At 45.5% G+C, this 19965-nt stretch overlaps 1 protein-coding gene across 6 annotated transcripts in view; it reads right to left on the reverse strand.

The window, feature by feature from the left end:
• Positions 1 to 19255, reverse strand: part of AIG1 (androgen induced 1) — a 280335-nt gene extending 261080 nt beyond the window's left edge. For 2 of the 6 annotated variants that reach the window (XM_029053693.1, XM_029053700.1), the window contains exon 1: positions 19096 to 19255. In XM_029053693.1, the coding sequence (XP_028909526.1) occupies positions 19096 to 19236 (141 nt within the window). In that variant the 5' untranslated portion in view covers positions 19237 to 19255. Of the gene's footprint in view, positions 1 to 7248; positions 8232 to 13115; positions 13302 to 19095 lie in introns of those variants that run through there. The other 4 variants (XR_003755637.2, XR_003755639.1, XM_029053722.1 and 1 more) reach the window with 4 other exon arrangements.
• Between the last annotated feature and the right edge of the window lie 710 nt (positions 19256 to 19965).

The raw sequence follows: 19965 nt of genomic DNA on the forward strand, positions 1-19965 counted from the left end.
CCCATTTCACAAATGGGAAAGTGAGGTACAGAGAGGTCATGCACATTTCAAAGTCATACCACAGGCCACTGACATTAGTGGGATTAGAACCCAGGTCTCCTGACTCCCAGTCCCATGTTCTTTCCACTAGACCAAGCTGCCTCCCCAGAGATGGTAAAACCTAGGCAAAAACCATTACACTTTGCCTTCCGTAACGAAGGACCTAAAGGCCCTCAGACTACAGCTTCAGCACCCTACAGCGATCACATTTTCATAATGCTGACCTTATTCTTTCCTAACATAACTGCTTTTGTATTGTACATTAAAGCTCTGATCAAATGTCATTTTTTTTTTGGTTTCTTTAGAAAATAAGTGATGACATTTCCATCCATATCACATTGAGAGGAAAACACAGAAATGAATAATACAAGTTTAATGAAAACAGAATTCAACCATCCCTCCAGACCAAAATAAACAAATTTATTCAACAAGCTACCCAGAGCTTTTCTCAAAGCCAAGCAAGGACCCTTTCATGTAAATTTGCCAGTACAGAGGACATATTTGGCAGGACAAATATAGTAGAAACATATTGATATTGGGAGAGGAGAATAAAATAGTCAAGGTCAAGACTTGCAAATGAGATATATTTAGTTCAAGCCTATGACTTCCCAAGTTTCTCCCAACTATGATCTCTCTCATTCTTCATTCTTTACCTTTCCTCCCTCTACATCACCCCTTGCCTTTTCACACTCATGAACCTACTCTCAAACGTCTCTCTTTTCATCCACATTTTCCTATCACCTTTGCCTTCTTTTCTGACCTTCTTCAGCTCATCTGTGTTTGTTCCTCTCTTTACCCAAGTCAAAGTTTACCCATCCCAAACAAGACCCATTCATGCTTCTTACTACCTGCACCAAGCATCTTGCACTATAATTTCTAAACTATTCATTTCTCTCTGGCTTCCTTCTATTCTTTCTGGGATTCCTTGAAAGATACAGTGAGGAAATCCAAACTTCTCCCTCTTTTGTTCTTCCCCCATTCCTTTTTTCACAAAACAGTTTTGGGGTTTTTCCCTCTCTTTTCTGGCTGTCTTTTCCTACAGCTTTCCTTCTTTTCCTCTCTCCCCCAAGTATGAAGACTGTGCCAATAATTTCTTCATTCCCCTTATGACTCACCTGCCAACCTAAATTCTGCTATCCCCGCTTCCCTCCAAGGAAGAACACTTGATCAATCAATCAGTGGTATTGGTTGAATGCCTGGGTGGGCTGAGCCCTTCTAGGCGCTTGGGAGAGAACAATAAGGTAGAGTTGGTAGATAGTTCCCTGCCCACAAGGAGCTCACACCCATGATCCTAGTCTTTTCCTCTCACACAGTCATCTATCATGGACAACATCGCTTGAGGATCTTCCCGCTAATCAAATTTGAAAAGTCACCCCATTTCCTCCCCTCACTCCCCTCCAAGGACTTGGGGGAAAGTATTGGGTGCTAGAGACCTTCTTTCTCAGCTACACTTTATCTCCACTGCCCACACATTCTCTCAGTCTCCACATCCCATCCCACCCCAATTAATTAACTAATTCAATTATATTTGAGTGCTTACTGTGTGCAGAGCACTGTACTAAGCATTTGGGAAAGTACAATACAACAATAAACAGACACATTTCTTTGCCCACAATAGTTTTGATTAATTCCCAACCCCAGAATATGTCACCCAATCAGTAGCATTTAGTGAATGCCTACTATGCACAGTGCACTATATTAAGCACTTGGAAGAGTACAAAGGGATTAAAAAAAAAATCCCTGCCCTTAAGGAACTTATAATTGAATGGGGAGGAAAAATACAAAATTAGGGTTAGGAGGAAAAATGTGGAATGACTATGTGAATAAATACATGCATAAATAGTAGAGTTTATTTAAACTGATCCATACAGAAATGCTCTGGGTGGCCTTGAGTATATAAATGCTGAGGTGGAATTGAAGAGGGTATGCCCTGGAAAGAAGAAAGTTAATCCAGGAAGGACTCCTGGAGGAGGTGAATTTCAGGAGGGCTTTGATAGTTGGAAGGGCTGTGGTCTGATAGAATTAAAGGGGAAGGGAGCACTAAGCAGGAGGTGAAGGCATAAACAAGGAGCAAGACTCAGGAAAGGTGAGAGTAGGGACAATGAAACGTTTTGCTTGGGATCTTTGTTTTGCTTGCAGATATGTAGAAAGGAGAGAGCTGTTTAACAGCTCTGAAACCAATGGTCAGGAATTTTTACTTGATACAGCTGAAATGACCTTACTGTTTGAAGGCCTAAAGGGCAGGCAGTGGACTGCCTGTAAATTCTTGCTATTGTTGTAAAATTTATAGTGGTTATTCACACTTTAAGTAATATTGAATTTTATGGTTATGCAGCTTACAAAAATGACTAGAGGAATGTTCTCTTCTATGAGGGTGGAAGAAAGTGAAAAAATATAACACCTTATACAGTATTATGCCCTGGGTGTGATATCTGGTCATCACTGGTAACCAGTGATTTTTTTTTCTGCCTGGTGAGCAGTATTAATATTCTTCCAATGGAGCAGCCTATGCATAATAGAAACCCAGCCTGCTAACCACAGCTAAGACATACCGGCAACTGTGAAAATCTGCCTGCACACCCCAAAAAGAATTCCCTGTCACTGGATACAAAGAGCAGCTCTGCTCCAGAATTTAGCCCAGCACATCTTCAGGGAAGGAAAGAAAACAGAATCAGCTCAGGAGTAGATATAAAAGCCTCCCCATTAGCAGAACTTACTAACCACAAGAGCCAGGAGACAGCAAAGGCGACAGCCTGGGTTTCACCTCTTCAGCAACCCCAGTGGGTTTGTCAGGCCAGAGGAAATAATTGAGGGAGCTCCCAGAAGTAGGAGCCATGGCAACTATATAACAGAAATAGACCACGGCCAGGGCTTGGTTCCTTCACAACAGGACACCTATTTCACCAATTCTCTCTTGTTTTTAGGGGCTAAAGTTGCCAGAATCCTCAGAGAATTGGAACCATCTGGAAGGAGAAGAGTGTCACCAATATGAGGCATGGAGGACCTCAACTAATTAGTACCTGGCTAAAGCTGGTGCTCACATTGTTCTCTTTCCCTAAGGCAATGGGTCTCTTCTGCGTGGTGGAATTGTAAACATCTAGGCACAGGTGCTCATGATAAAGCAAATTTGCTTAATTACTGAATTGAAAGAACTTGAATTTAGCCTCTCTTTTTCTTTCCCCGTAGACTTCCTATGTCTATGACTAGTGCATGTTCTGAAAATGTCTGGAGTGACTGAATTTTTCCATGGTTCCTTCACCATGAGCAGGAACTGCCCTTCCTCAAAATAATTCCCCGGCTGGTAACTATTAACACGAGATGTGTAACCGTTCTACATTCATTCATAAAATTGTATCTATTGAACGTTTACTGTGTGCAGAGCACTGTACTAAGTGCTTGGAAAATACAATTTGGCAATGGATAGAGACAATCCCTACCCAATAATGGGCTTATGGTCTAGAAGGGGGAGACAGACAACAAGACAAAACAGGTAGGCATCAATACCATCAAAATAGATAAATAGAATTATAGATATATACACATTAATAAAATAGAGTAATAAATATGTACAAATGTACACAAGTGCTGTGGGGAGGGGAAGGAGGTAGAGTGGAGGGAGGGAGTAGGGGTGATGGGGAGGGGAGGAGGAGCAGAGGAAAAGGGGGGGCTCAGTCTGGGAAGGCCTCTTGGATGAGGTGAGCTCTCAGTAGGGCTTTGAAGAGGGGAAGAAAACTCCCTCTTCCAGGAGGATGTGAGAAGGGAGGGCATTCCAGGCCAGAAGTAGGATGTGGGCCAGGGGTCGATGGCGGGACAGGCACCTGGTGGGGGGGTCTGAGATTCTAAACTATACAAAACCCAAAACACAGAGGCCCATAACGTCTGCCTGGTTTGACTAGGCCACCAATCATCAGGGTGTTGAGATAGCAAGGCCCAAGCCCACTACTATCACTGGCACTCACTCCCAAACCTGTGCAGAAGCAGTGTGGTTTAGTGGAAATGGCAAGGGCTTGGGAGTCAGAGGAAGTGGGTTCTAATTCCAGCTCTGCCACTTGTCTGCTGTGTGATCTTGAGCAAGTCACTTAAGTTCTCTGGGTCTCAGTTACCTCATCTGTAAAATGGGGATTAAGACTGTGAGACCCATGTGGGACAACCTGATTACCTTGTAATTACCCCGGTGCTAAAAACAGAGCTTGGCACGTAGTAAGTGCTTAACAAATACCATAATTATTATTAATATTATTACAAGGCCTCAGTCAGTGAACACAGTGGGTCTACCTACCACTCTCCTCTTCCCGATTACTGGAAGGCAATAGTGCTTTTGGGAAAAGAAAAAGAGAAGAATGAAAAGAAAGCGAGAGAGATGGACAGAGAGAAAAGAGGTGGATAGCAGAGGGTACTGACAGAGGAAATAAAGCTACAAAAGAAAATATTTGCAGGAAATGGTGAAAGAATGAACAAAGTCTGCCCCAAGATTCTGGCTCCCCCATCCCATTCATTCAATCAATCGTATTTATTTAGCACTTACCGTATGCAGAGCTCTGAACTAAGTGCTTGGGCAAGTGCAATACGACAGTAAAGAGCAACAATCCCTGCCCACAACAAGCTCACAGTCTGGCAGCGGGGAGACAGACATCAATACAAACAGACATCAATATAAATAAATCTGCATCAGAAGATTGGCAGAAATTCCAAATCAATTGGATCCTTTCTGCAGGAACCAATCAGAGAGTGTGGCCTGTGAATGTGTGTACATCAATCCCTTCAACTGGATGGTGTACAAAGGTCATCTGGGGACACACATAGGCCAATCAAATGTAGCTTAGCAATGGTACACCTTTATCGTGTACCCTGGCAGGGGAAATTAAAGAGAAGTAGAGATGAAGTGCAGAGAGAATTAAAAGGGAGAGGAGGCACAACAAAGTGGGGAAACAATGAAGAGAAAGAAGAAAAGGTTTTTCTTCCTGAACGAAAATGGCTTCGTGGGTCAGCCATTTCTAGGTCAGAGGTGAGTGGAGTCCATACGGTTTCAGCAGAGAGGGAAGAAGAATGGAAAATACAAATGGCTTTACTTTTCTACTTCTTCCCTCCTCTTCCATCTTTGTAATATGCAGCTAGGTTCCAGAGCTGGAACACAGTCAGGCCTGAGAGTGACCCCAATCAAAATGAATAAGATCTGGAAAATTGGAACGAGAACCTATAAAGGTTGCCAGAGGTGAGTGTGGGGCTATGTATGTGACATGTCTATAATCACCCATGAATCTGCACCACTTCCCTCAGCTTCTTCTTTCTTTACTCTAATTCTTCTGGTTATTTCCCCTTGCCCTCCCTGCTCCAACCTCACAACACAAACAGTGGCTTCAAACCCAAGGAAGGCAGCATATGCCCACCCAAGGCTGTGAGGAGCCACTGGGACAGTTCTAAATGCAGAATAGTAGTCACAAAAGAGGAATTAATATGGGGAGTCATGGGGCCCAGCAGGCCTTGGTCACAGGTAAATTGGTCTCCCCTTACAATGACGTAAGCTCCTTTTAGTCAGGGATAATGTCCACCAACAAAGCAGCGTGGCTCAGTGGAAAGAGCACGGGCTTTGGAGTCAGGGCTCACGAGTTCGAATCCCAGCTCTGCCACTTGTCAGCTGTGTGACTGTGGGCAAGTCACTTAACTTCTCTGTGCCTCAGTTCCCTCATCTGTAAAATGGGGTTTAAGACTGTGAGCCCCACGTGGGACAACACGACTCCCCTGTGTCCACCCCAGCGCTTAGAACAGTGCTCTGCGCATAGTAAGCGCTTAACAAATACCAACATTATTATTATTATTATATTTTGTGCTCCCAAATACTTATGTGCAGTTCTGTACACCGTACTCGATAAATACCATTAAATGACTATCTTAATCCAGTCCTCCCTGCATCCATGGCTAGTGGGAGAGTGCAGTGATGGCAGCCCCTCTCTGCACACAATAAGTGCTCACTAAATATCGCTGATTGAGGGCCCACTTCAAATTCCTCAGAACATTTATTTTGAGGGAAGCATGCTCAAAGAGAATGAAGATGGGAAAAAACCAGCCTGAATATATGCGGGGGTGATTGTAACTGATGAATGGAACGGATAATGACTCACGAGTAGGAATTCTGGTGGGGAAATATATTTTATTACCTTTTATAGTATCTGTACATCACCTCTGATTTCATTGCACCCAGATGCTCTTATAGTTGGGATCATTACATGCTAAGGATTTCACTTTCCAGGATAAAAAAGACAGAGACCTTCAAAAATCCAGGGTTTTTTTTTTTTTTTTTTTACTTATCCTCTTGAAAATGTTTATTTTTTTTTACATACATAGCCTTATGATACTTCTTTGATAAATAACATTTTCCAAACTGAGGTTGGCAATCACAAGTATCCTAACATTACAGCAGTTGATATTATCGCAAGCAACCCAAAAGACAGAGTTTAGGGCTTAAAGGTTGTTACCCCCCAAATGACGAAAAGCCTTTACCTCTTCTTCCTAGGAAATGCAAAGCTTCTTGAACCCCCGCTTGCAATCTCCTGCAAGCATCCCGATACGGGACAGCTCAAACGGCTTCATCGTAAAATGCAATTGCTTTCCCAAGTGCCTAGTACAGTGCTCTGCACACAGCAAACGTTCAGTAAGTACCAATGATGGATATAATGTCCCGATGAACTATTAAACTACTGTTCGGCACTTGCTACTGATAAGTGCTTTGGCATGTCAGACCTTGACAGAGCAAAGGGAAGCTGGAAGGTGAAAGATCAGAGGTAAGTGATGAGGGTGGTGTGGAGGTGGAGGAGAAAATGTGAGCAAGAGATAGAAGGAGCCACAGAGGGAGGAAGATTTAATACATAAGGGAAGAAGTCCTTAAGGGAGATTACCACACTTGACATTTCCAGGTCTTTGTTGACCCCCACAATGCCTAATGAGTACACCTGCCATAAGAATTATGTATACCTGGTTTTCTAGTCCTAACATTAAATTCAGATGAAAAATCAACTGTCAAAACTTACTTTGGAGAAAAGCATCTTTCATATCATTCTGGGCCTACTTCATGAGAGATTTATAAATTTAAAATGAGGCCACTTGAAAAATTATTCTTTCCATAGGAAGCCATAAATACAAACTTTTCCAGGGGTCCCAGGCCACATTTGATTTTCAGCACCCAATCACACCAAGTAATTTTGATATTAATTGTAACTTAAAAATCGTAATTTTTAATTTTAATATAGTAATTTTAATATTAATTTTCTTCAAATGTGATTTGTACATACAGGATTCTCAATTACTACTTCAGATTTTTTCCAGTCAGAATACAGCTACATTGGTGGAGAGAGTTGACCCATAGTGAAAATGACTTTGCATCTGGGCCTGAAGTGACTGAATAGTCTCTCCTGGTGCTGTGCAGATGTTAAGACTGCGCTGCCTTTTGGATCCTGCTGCCTAGCATCGTTTTGGACTTGTCTTCTGTTCATCGTTGATCTATCCAAAGTCTTTACGCCAAAGAAATCTCTCACCATTCTTGTCTGACCCAAAACAGGTCTGTCCTCAGCTGTCTCCTAGTAACCCATATCTTTATTGTGTTGTTTGCTGTTGGTATCTTCAGTCAGTTCTGTTTGCAGTTGTTTCACATCAGTTATTTGGACATCATGTTATCATTGATTCTTCTCACACGTTCTGCTTGGCCAAGTTCTGTCAAAACAAGCAAAGCTCCAATAGTTGGAGACTGGCTAAATTCTAGGAATTTGTTGGTCATCTTGTCCTATCATTTCCGCCTGAGCATAGCTTGTAGGTCACACTGATGAAAGCACACGGGAGGTCTGATGTAATATTTCGGTAGAGCTAGATGTAACTCAGTATGGACGACTGGACACCACTATTGTTTGGACTTTCAGCTTGAACTGGAAATTGATGCCACATTCGCCCCCACTCTGTGGCAATCCCCAAAAGGATGGGCTGACGGTACTGATCCAATTAGGGCATCGATAAGTCAATGTACTCCATTTTTGCCCATTTTTGGCTGCACGCAGAGTTTCCCCGACAAAGAATGATGCAGAGCTTCATTCTTCTTCAAGTTCATAGTCAATCCATTACATTGGAGTGACTCTGCAAAGTAGTTAATAATCACCTGGATGTCTTCTTGAGCATTCGCTTTCCCAGTAAATCATCAATATAGAAGGCTATTAGATGACAATCAAAAGTAGTTGACAACATTTGTATTCTGTTTTGCTGGAAGATTCTAGTCAGAAAGTATATTCTAAAATCACTTTTCAGGCACCATATTATGTAGCTGTCAAAGTAATGGTATTTCCTGAGCAAGTACAAGGCCATTTAGACTGTGAGCCTGCTGTTGGGCAAGGACTGTCTCTATCTGTTGCTGAATTGTACATTCCAAGCCTGCACATAGTAAGCATTCAATAAATACGATTAAATGAATGAAAGGCAATGCACTGTTCTTGGTGCTTGAGAGAGTACAACAAAGCCACAAGGTTATATTCCCTGCCCATAAACAGCATATTCTCTAATAATGATGGAGACAGGCATAAACATGGTAACAAATTGAGTAAATAAATCAGCATAAATAATGGACCGTATGACTGATTATGCATACTTATGTGCATAAATGCTGAGGAAGAGTACAAGTACATATTTAAATGCTAGTGGTGATCGTTTAGACTGTGAGCCTGTCACTGGGCAGGGACTGTATCTGTTGTTGAATGGAATATTCTGAATATTCCAAGCGCTTCATACAGTGCTCTGCACATAGTAAGCGCTCAATAAATACTATTGAATGAATTAATGGGCTGATATGACTCAGGAGGTGAGGAATTCATCAGGGACAACTAATTGAAGGAGGTAGGAGTTAGGAGAGCTTTAAAATGTGAGAAGGGCCTGCGGACTGTAGAATTAGGGTGGGGGAGTATTCCAGATTTCAGGCTGGGGGAAGAAAATATGTGAAGGAGAAGAACAGAGATGGACAAGCCTAGAACAAGGTGTAGTTAGATACCTTGGTTCAGAAAGTAATGAAGAAACAAAGAGAGTGAGCTCAGAAGTAGTGGGTGAAGAAAGCTGATAAAGCTGATATGTAGGATTGGGAGAGTTGGTGGAAAGCCTCGATGCTGATCATTCAGAGTTTATACTTACTGGGGAGGCAAATGGGATGCAAATGGAGAGTTTTCAAGAAAGGGGAGATGAGAAATAAGCAACGATTCAAGAAGATCCATGCACAGAGTATAGTTCTGATTGGAAAGAGAGGAGGCTAAAGGCAGGGAGATCAGTGAAGATGCTGACCCAATGGCCTAGTTGCAACATGACAAGTTTCTGAAATTGCAGAGAGAGGCAGATGGAGAGAATGAATTTAGAGAACAGTCGGATGACCTTTTCCTGAGAAACAGCAAGGAAGCAGAAGGGGAGGTGGTATGGGGTGACTGAAACGGTTGATACGGAATAAGAAGGGAGAAAGGGGTGAGGGGGAGAGGAAGAAAGAAGACAGAGCAAAAACGACATTGGTTGGGCAAGAGCCAGGTTGAATCCTCCTCCTTTTCTAGAAAGGAGAGGCAAGTAAAAAAGACAAAGCCCCTTTGAGCGAGAGTAGCAGGGGAGAAGGGTCATCAAGTATAAGCCAGGTCCCAGTGACAGTGAGGAGAAGGAATAATGAGTGCTCTAGGAACAGGTCAAGGATGAGAGGAAGTTTGTCCACGATAGGGCAGGGTGCCCATACTCCACAGCAAAATGAAGATTTGAAAAAGGAGAGAGGAGGGGGAAAAACGGGGTGGGAACAAAGGGACAGGGGTGAGTTGCCTATGGTATTTTGGAGAATGGGAGGTATGGGACAGCGGTGAGAGGGAAGAACAGGGAGGTGAAGGAGGGAACAAAAGTATGGAGAGCAACCATCCAATACAGAATTCCATGGCCAGCTGCCGCAGCCTCCGCATCATCCAAAAACTAGGGAGGTTTTTTTTTCTCTCACCTATTTATTTAAAGAAGGGGCAGGGACAGCTGATCATTTGGTGGGGAGGAGGTCTTCTGCCTGGGACATAAGGATCTGGAGCCTGGATGGTACAGCAAATATGGTGAGGGCATCCCCAGCCTTGGGAGCTTTCTCCCTTTAAGCCCGGCTGTCAAATACGTGGAATAAATCAAGACTCACCACACCACCCTACTCAACTCCACTGGTGTACCAGCTGGCCACACCTAGGGTAGCCCTAATACCTTGGCTAATCTTGAATCGAGGGCTACAGCTAATATTCCTTTCTGGCACACAAAAAGTAAAAGAGTTTCTATTGACTGACGTTCTTAGAGAAACACGCCATCATTTCTAGATGACATACTGTTTATGGTTACTTGAGGCTTACTTTATTGTCAAAAAAATATAATAGCAAAAAGAAGTTTATTCAACAGTTCAAAGAAGGACACTGCTGTTGGTGAGACTGCCCCTGTGAGTGTGAATGTCACTGAGAGAGAATCTCTTGACTTCTGTTGATGAAATACAGTCAGGGCCCTATTATGGCTCCTGAACACTTGGGCAAGTGCTGCTCAGACAGATGCCAATGATGAAGAGGGGAAAGGTAAAAGTCCTACTGCCAGCAGGACTAGAGTTTGAGTTGTTTAAGCAGTAGTGGTCTGGTTTGTAAAAGTCATCCACACTCTCACTGGGTTCCCCTTTGCCCAGGGGTGACTCAATGTAAAACAGGTAGTAGGAAGGATGGATACAGCCTGTTGTCAGTCCTAGAATAGACTATCTCTGAGACCTCAACAGCAGCAAGCACCACTATACTCTGTCCCATTTAAGCTATCATGGAATAGGATTGGCTTAGTAAAGACTGGGACAGGGTCTTTTCCACTTTCTTGAGAAAACCGGGCAGGGCGGTGGAAATCAAAAAACAAGGAATGGAAAGTAAACAAAAGGACAACAGTAACAGTAAAATACACAGTTGTCCTCTGCACAGATCGACAGATGGGAGCTCAGAGAGAGCAGGAGCGTCAGAGCAAGGTGGTTGCTGCAGGGAGCACTCAGTCTGAGCCTTTATCTCTAGGCAGGTCTGGAAAATCCAGTCCCAGCAATCACCTGATTGCAAGGCCGCCCACCATCAGCATCCACTCTGGTGAGCAAAGACCTCTCTGAAACAAGACTTTCAGATCTTGTCTCCATAAGCCATCCTTCACTCGCCTTTTCGAGCCCCTGGAAGAGCTGTGAGATCAATTCCACACCAGGTTCGTCCGTGCCATTGTTACTGGGAGATTACATTTCCATTACCATGCTCTGCCCCAGCCAAGGGGGCATCTGGAAGTGTCTGTTGTAGATAGTGCAGGAGCAGAGGGGAAGCCAGGAACGGGGGAAATCACAATTCCCCAAAATTCCCTCTGGTGGGTTAAGCCACTGAGGGGACACCAACATGTAAGTGGTTCAGCCTGCCTAAGGACCTGTTCCTGTGTCCAGTTCATATGTAATTGAGGGAGACTATCTCTTGCAATGTATTACCTTTTGAAAATCAATCAGATTTTGGTAATGGAGGCACTGTTTGCAGTGAGTAAAAAAGGTGCAAAAGCAAACCATGAATTTAACCTAAGTGGAATCTGTGTGCAGCTTCATGCTCTTCTTCATATTTACCAGCAAGCAGGAGACAGGGGAAATCATCCTGCCCTTTTCCTGGGTTAAGGCAGTGGAGGGCCATGGAGGTCAAAAGGAAAAAAGAATAAACCAAAAGAACAAAGAGAAAGGGAGTTTACGTCTTTGGTGCCCTCCTGCCACTTAATTAGCTAAAAAACAAAGAGTCAAATTGCCCAAAAGGAATTGCTGATATCAAGAGAATTCTTTGGAAATGAAGAAGAAGGGGATTTGAGCCATTTTCTGCCAATGGAATGAAATCATACTTGTTTTAATAGGAAATTGAACATCTGAGATGCAAAAAGCAGAACTTTGATTTTCAGCCATAATACTTGGTGGTAACCATGAAACCTAGGAATGATTTGAATACAGTTGTCCAGGGACCCACTCACTCTCTCTCACCACTGACCCCTTGCTTACATCCTCCCTCTGGCCAAGAACTCCCTCCTCCCTCCACAGATTTAACAAATCTTATCTTTGGGTGGTTTGATAATTGCCAAGTATTAAGGAACTGCATACATGCATGTTAGAATTGCTCTGGGCCACTATCAGTTGCAAGCAATATTCATTCATTCAATCATGTGTCTTTATTTATTGAGTGCTTTCTATGTGCAGAGCACTGTACTTATGTGCTTGGGAAAGTATGAATACAGTGTTGGTAGACACGTTCCCTGCCCTCAGGGAGCTCCGACGGATTACTACTCTCCCCGGCTTCAAAGCCCTTGGAAAATCCTATCTCCTCTAAGAGGCCTTTCCTAACTAATCTCTGACTTCCCCACCGCATCTGGTTTCGGTTCTACATTGCCTATGCATTTGGGCCAGTACCCCTTAATCACTCAGATACTCATCCCATCCCCAGCCCCACAGTTCTTATATCCATATCCTTATAGTCTGCTGCTTCCCCTAGCTGTAATTTCTTTTGATTTCTCTCTCCCCCACTAGACTGTAAATTCTCTGTATTTTCCCCAGTGCTTAGTGTAGGACTCTGCACACAAGAAGCGCTCAATAAATGCCATTGATTGGTTCTTAATAAATGCTGCCCATTATTCTACCAATATTTAGTTTGTTGAAAACACTGACACATGATCAAGCATACCAATATTAATCATTTTTATTACCCCCAGACCATAGTTTATTGTGAAAATACCACCCTAATTCTTACATTCCACAACACACAGCACTTACGTAAAGGTCCATAATTTACTTTAGTGTCTGTCTCCCTCTCTAGACTGTAAACTCCTTGTGGGCAATGAACATGTCTATCAACTCTGTTATACTGTATTCTCTCAAGAGCTTAGTACAGTAATTAATTGATTGCTTGGAAGTGATTGCGGCCCAAAGCAGTTCTAACAAGGATATATGCAATCTTAATCTTAATATTTGGCAGATATCTTAATATTTGGCAGATATCAACCCACCCAAAGATGAAATTTATTATATCCACTCAAGGGCCTACCTTGCATCTTGTGCTATGCCAAGGAGACACTTAATTTCAAAGGGAGCTATCCTGGCACTAGCTTGGCATGGGTGATCCACCAATTGAGCAAAGGGTCCCAGCACTATTTTAGCACTGCTCTTCCCAGCAACTCCGTCGTGTCCTAGAAAACCGGGCAGCAGGATTTTTCAGAGCTTGCCAAGGGCCCTGGAACATGTGATTCAATAGGGAAAAAATCATACCATTGTTTAATCTTTACCAGTTTCTGGTTTCTAGTAGCAACAGCGAGCACTTCAAGTGAATGTAGGAAAAACAAATGAAAACCTTAAAATGCACCTACCAATTTGTCTAAATGTCACTTTAGGCATACAGAGAGGGAGAGAGGAAACCTCAACCAATACTCAGTTTAAGCTCTGCAATTCAAGTGACATTGACCTCTAGGCAAGGGAATGCCTGAGTATAGTATCACTGAGTCCAGCCATCCCAAGGCCCACATACACCTTTTCGATCCTCATGTTAGACTTTTAGAGAAGCCACTATATTGTTACTGAGGCTCCCCGACTCCTTCATGGTAGCATGGTTTAGATCAATTGATGGATTAATTGCACTTACAAAGTCTCTAAATTGTGCAGAGCACCATACTGGGTGCTTGGGAGAATACAATTGGGTATCCTAGCCACCATTGTTTTGAGAGAAGAAACGGTCAGCTACATAACATCATGGCTGAGACATTTACCTCGGGATGGGTTTTATTCGGTTTCAGATGAAGCCTTTAGCTCATAAATGGAACGGTTTTTTTTTTTCTTACCTTAAAGTGCAAAGATAAATCCAAATGTACAATTTCATGTCCATTATTTATTCTACTTCCTAGAAATGGGCTTCTTTTTCAAAATGGAATTTCAGAGGCTTTCAAGATGTCTCAAGAGTCAAGAGCATTAAAGACTCCTTTTAAAGATCGGGTTCTCAAATTCCTAAAATACTTTGCAAAGGGTTGCCTTTTTTCTCCCCTAGAATTACACAACCGTACTACGCTTCTATCGCCCTTGCAGAACTGGAAAGAGAAGTAAATCTAGGCAATAGCTTTTGTCTGCTGTTCCTGTTCTGAAATGAATGTTAAGAAAAGCAACGGAGCATAGTGTCGATCTGCAACACTGCTGGCAACAGTGAGAAGTGGAAAAGAGAGGACCGTGGCTCAGTGGAAAGAGCCCGGGCTTTGGAATCAGAGGTCATGGGTTCGAATCCCGGCTCTGCCACTTGTCAGCTGTGTGACTGTGGGCAAGTCACTTCACTTCTCTATGCCTCAGTTCCCTCATCTGTAAAATGGGGATGAAGACTGTGAGCCCCACGTGGGACAACCTGATTCCCTTGTGTCTATCCCAGCGCTTAGAACAGTGCTCTGCACATAGTAAGCGCTTACCAAATACCAAATACCAACTCATATGAACCCAATGGCATTCCAGGCGGTTGGGGTAGAGAATATGACTACTGTACTACATTAATCCCTTTTCTCCCACCGGAGCAGCAGAAAACTGACTAGAATAATGTGTTTCATTTCGGGGCCACTGATCCTGGCAAATGGGAAACTGAGGAGGAAAAATTCAAAAAGTCAAATTGATTCTTAACACATCCCATCTTGAATTTACACCCACACCGCTGTCAGTGAAGATGCCCCAAACCCTGCTGATTTACAAAGGACTGTACCTCCTGGAAGACAGAAAAAACAAAAACGCTTCTTGTTGTCTGTTGGTGTAAAAGTTCCATAAAAGCCATTCTTTAAACTAATTAAACAAGCCCTCTTCAGTTTAGCTTGCTTTATGAGATCTATCAAGATTTCCAATACAAGATGATATAGGCCACTTCAGATCTGGTGATCAGATGGCTTTTAAAAATGCTATTGTTAAAGTTTTAGTACACGGTAAACAGAGACATCATAGATGCATATTGGCTTTTCATAATATTACTCCTCTACAAAAACAGACACTGTGCCAAAAGAAAAACCCAAACAAGGCAATTAAGATGAAAGGGTTGTCCCCACCACAAAACATAAGAATTTAGCAGATGTTAGTAAAACATGATACAAGAAGCACAAAGGAAAACATGCACCATATGTGAATATCTGGGCAGTAGCAGGCACAGCAGTGGGAAGGAACTTAAAAACTCTAAGTGCAACTGGTTGCATGACCCTGGGCATGCACTTATCCCTTTAGATTATGAGCCCCATGAGGAAAGGGACGACATTTATTCCCGCCCGTGTATCTTCTCCCTGCTCTTTGTAGACTGCTCTCCTCCCATATGTAAATTCAACATATGGGAATTCAATTCGATTCTGTTAGCAGATTCCCAGATTCTTCCCTTCAGCCCAAAAGAACACTTCATTGGCAACCAAGGATTAAAGTAAAGAATGCCATTTCCCAGAATGGCAAGTGGGTGTTGCAGATCTGGGTTTCCTCCTATGACTGAGGAAATGTTATTTGTTAAGTGCTTTAGGTTGGACACGGTCCCTGTCCCACTTGGGGCTCACAATCTTAAACCCCATCAATCCCTGTCCCACAAGGGGTTCACTGTCTTAATCCCCATTTTATAGATGAAGTAACTGGGGCAGAGAGTAAAGTGACAGACAAGTGGTGGAGCCAGAATCTGAACTCAGCTCCTTCTGACTTCCAGATCCATACTCTATCCACTAGGCCACACTGCTTCAGTCTTTATCTTTACACTCTGCCATTTCCCCTAGCTGTAATCTATTTTTGAATCTTGGTCTTCCCTCTAGACTGCAAGCTCCTTGCGGGCAGGTTTCATCTCTTCCAACTCTATTGTACTGTACTTTCTCAAGCGCTTAGAACAGTGTTTTTATACAGAAAAACGCCACTGACCGATCGACACGTTTCACCCTGCAAATCTGGAGCATCAACCCGAGGCAAGGACCCGTCCCCAGGGGCAGTAGCCTCACTAGCCACGGTCCTCGGACTCCACTTGGGCTCCTTGGGCTTGCAACGAGCCAAGGGTCCATACAGACCCACGACTGACCCATTATAGAACCAAAGACTCTTCTGCAGAGTATATTGGACTGCACTTGCTGTCAAGCCCAAGGTTACGTGTAAAAGGATCTTGCAGAAATGTGTTTCCTGGGGAGGTGGCAGAGGACGCCCAGGAGAGGTTACAAGGCGCGAGAGGAAAGGGACGTGACCTCGGGCAAGTCACTTCACTTCTCTGTGCTTCAGTGACCTCATCTGTAAAGTGGAGATTGAGACCCTCAGCCCCACCTGGGAGAGGGACCGGGTCCAATGCGACTTGCTCGTATCACGAGTGGATACCAAGCGCTTGTATTAAGTGGATACCCCAGGGCTTAGTACGGTGCCTGACACATAGTAAGCACTTAGCAAATGCAATTACCAAAAAAGAAGTGGGGGTGGGAACCGGGGGAACCCGGGCAAATTCCAGAATGAGATTTGGCTTAGGATTCCCCCTTTGGCGGCATTCCTGCTGTCTCTGGGGAGGCTCTGTGGGACCAGGAAATAATAATAATAATAATAATAATAATGGTATTTGTTAAGTGTTTACTATATGCCAGGCACTGTACTAAGCCCTGGGGTGAATACAAGCAAATCCAACCCTGTCCCATATGGGGCTCACAGTCTCAATCCCCATTGAGCAGATGAGGGAACCGAGGCCCAGGGAGTTTAAGTGACTTGTCCAAGGCCACACACAGTCTATGTCCCACTTGGGGTTCACGGTCTTAATCCCCATTCTACAGATGAGGGAACTGAGGCCCAGAGAAGTGAAATGACTTGCCTAAAGTCACCCAGCAGATAAGTGGCAGAGGCAGAATTAGGCCCGGGCTCCTTGCCCCCCACTGGGGTGCCAACTTCAGTGGTCTGTGGGTCCTGCTGATGATGCCAATTTGGGGCGGAGGGGAGAGGGCACGGTTCTGGGCCATCTCCCCGTCCAGATGGGGATGGAAAGGAGGGAAGGAGGAAAGGAGGGAGGGAAGGAAGGAGAAAAGAAAGGAGGGAAAGAGGAAAGAAAAGAGGGAAGGAGAACAGGAGGGAGGGAAGGAGTAAGCCCGGAGTGGGCTGGGGCTGTCTCTCTTTAATGCTGAACTGTACTTTCTGAGCGCTTAGTACAGTGCTCTGCATAAGATAAGCACTCAATACATACAATTGAATGAATGAATAAATGAAGGGGATCCACGGGGCTGGATGGAGGGAAGAAGGAAAGAAAGGAGGGAAGGAGGAAAGGAAGAGAGAAGGAGGAAAGGAAGAGGGAAGGAGGAAAGGAAGAGGGAAGGAGGAAAGGAAGAGGGAGAGAGGGAAGGAGGGAAAGAGGAAAGGAGGGAGGATCTATTTTGATGGTAGAGATGCCTGTCTACTTGTTTTGTTTGGTTGTCTGTCTCCTCCCTGTAGAGTGTGAGCCCGTTGTTGGCTAGGGATTGTCTCTGTTGTCAAATTGAACTTTCCAAGTGCTTAGTCCAGTGTTCTGCACACGGTAAGCGCTCAATAAATGTGACTGAGTGAATGAAGGGGATCCGTGGGGCAGGAGGAAGGGGGGGAGAAGAGGGAAAGAGGAAAGGGGGAAAGAAAGGAGGAAAAAAGGAGGGAAGGAGGAAAGAAAAGAGGGAAAGGAGGAAAAATGGAGGGAAGAAGGAAAGGAGGAAAGAAAAGAGGGAAGGAGGAAATGAGGGGGGGAGGGAGGGAAGAAGGAAAGGAAGAAAGAAAAGAGGGAAGGAGGAAGGGAGGGAAGGAGAAAAGAAAGGAGGAAAGGAGGGAAGAAGGAAAAATGGAGGGAAGAAGGAAAGGAGGAAAGAAAAGAGGGAAGGAGGAAATGAGGGGGGGAGGGAGGGAAGAAGGAAAGGAAGAAAGAAAAGAGGGAAGGAGGAAGGGAGGGAAGGAGAAAAGAAAGGAGGAAAGGAGGGAAGAAGGAAAAATGGAGGGAAGAAGGAAAGGAGGAAAGAAAAGAGGGAAGGAGGAAAGAAAAGAGGGAAGGAGAAAAGGAGGGAGGGAAGGAGGAAAGAAAGGAGGGAAGGAGGAAAGAAAGGAGGACAGGAGGGAGGGATGGAAGGAGGAAAGAAAGGAGGAAAGGAGGGAAGGAGGAAAGGAGGGAGGGAAGGAAGGAGAAAAGAAAGGAGGGAAAGAGGAAAGAAAGGAGGGAGGAAAGAAAGGAGGAAAGGAAAGAGGGAAAGAGGAAAGAAAGGAGGGAGGGAGGGAAGGAGGAAAGAACGGAGGGGAGGAGAAAAGAAAGGAGAGGAGAAAAGAAAGGAGGGAAGGAGGAAAGAAAGGAGGGAAAGAAAGGAGGAAAGGAAAGAGGGAAGGAGGAAAGAAAGGAGGGAGGGAAGGAAGGAGGAAAGAAAGGAGGGAGGGAAGGAAGGAGGAAAGAAAGGAGGGAAGGAGAAAAGAAAGGAGAGGAGAAAAGAAAGGAGGGGAGGAGGAAAGAAAGGAGGGAAAGAAAGGAGGAAAGGAGGAAAGAAAGGAGGGAGGGAAGGAAGGAGGAAAGAAAGGAGGGAAGGAGAAAAGAAAGGAGGAAAGGAAAGAGGGAAAGAGGAAAGAAAGGAGGGAGGGAAGGAAGGAGGAAAGAAAGGAGGGAAGGAGAAAAGAAAGGAGAGGAGAAAAGAAAGGAGGGGAGGAGGAAAGAAAGGAGGGAAGGAAAGGAGGAAAGAGGGAAGGAGGAAAGAAAGGAGAGGAGAAAAGGAGGGAAGGAGGAAAGAAAGGAGGGAAGGAGGAAAGAAAGGAGGAAAGGAGGGAGGGAGGGAGGGAAGGAGGAAAGAAAAGAGGGAGGGAGGGAGGAAGGGAATCCTCCAGTCCAGCCCCGCCTCCTCGGGGAGGCTCCCGCCGCCTCCGCCCCCTCCGCCCCCCGCTCGTCTCCCCGCCGGTGGAAAGGGATCAAAGGACGGACACACACACACACACACACACACACACACACACACACCCGAGAGAGGCAGGGCCGCGCGCGCGCGCCCGCCGGCCAGGGGCGGGGGGAGGGGAGGGGGGGGAGGGGGGAGGCCTACCAGGTCGATGAACGTCAGAAATTTCCAGCTGCCGCCGTAGGTGCGGTGCGCGGGCATCTCGATGGCCTTGTAGTTGCAGAGGATGGAGCAGTAGGAGAGCAGGATGGCCACCCGCAGCACCTGGCAGGGGACGAGCGCCATGTTCGGGCCGGTCCTGGGGGGGGGGGGGGGAGGGGGAGGGGACCGGGGCGGGGGCGCGGCCACGCGGGGGCGGAGGCCGCCGGGCGCGCGCACGCCGGGGGGGGTGGGGGGCGAGCGCGGCGTCCGGAGGCGGAGCTGGGCGGGGGGGGGGGCGTTGCCGTGGCGGCGGAAAGGCGATTGGCGGAGGGGGGAGCGCTGCGGGCGGGGGGGGGAGAGCGTTGCCATGGCGGCGGCCACGCGATTGGCGGAGGGGGAGCTCTGCGGGGGGGGGGGGGCGTTGCCATGGGAGCGGCAAGGCGATTGGCGGAAGGGGAGCGCCGCGGGGGGGGGGAAACGTTGCCATGGCGGCGGCCACGCGATTGGTGGACGAGGCATCCGCCGGCACGTGCGCCGGCCAAGGCGTGGGGGAAGCGGGGCCCCATCGGGGCATCGGTCACCCAAGGGTTCATAGACAAGCAGCGGGGCTCCGTGGCGAGAGGCCGCGCTTGGGAGTCAGAGGTCGTGGGTTCGAATCCCGCCTCTGCCACCTGTCAGCTGGGTGACTGTGGGCAAGTCGCTTCACTTCTCGACCTCCTCTGCAAAATGGGGATTTAACTGGGAGCCTCCCGTGGGACAATCTGATTCCCCTGGATCTCCCCCAGCGCTTAGGACAGTGCTCTGCACAGAGTAAGCGCTTAACAAATGCCAACATTATTATTATTATTCTCTGGGCCTCAGTTCCCTCATCTG

Source organism: Ornithorhynchus anatinus, chromosome 2 (assembly GCF_004115215.2).
Source record: "Ornithorhynchus anatinus isolate Pmale09 chromosome 2, mOrnAna1.pri.v4, whole genome shotgun sequence".
Taxonomy (NCBI): domain Eukaryota; kingdom Metazoa; phylum Chordata; class Mammalia; order Monotremata; family Ornithorhynchidae; genus Ornithorhynchus; species Ornithorhynchus anatinus.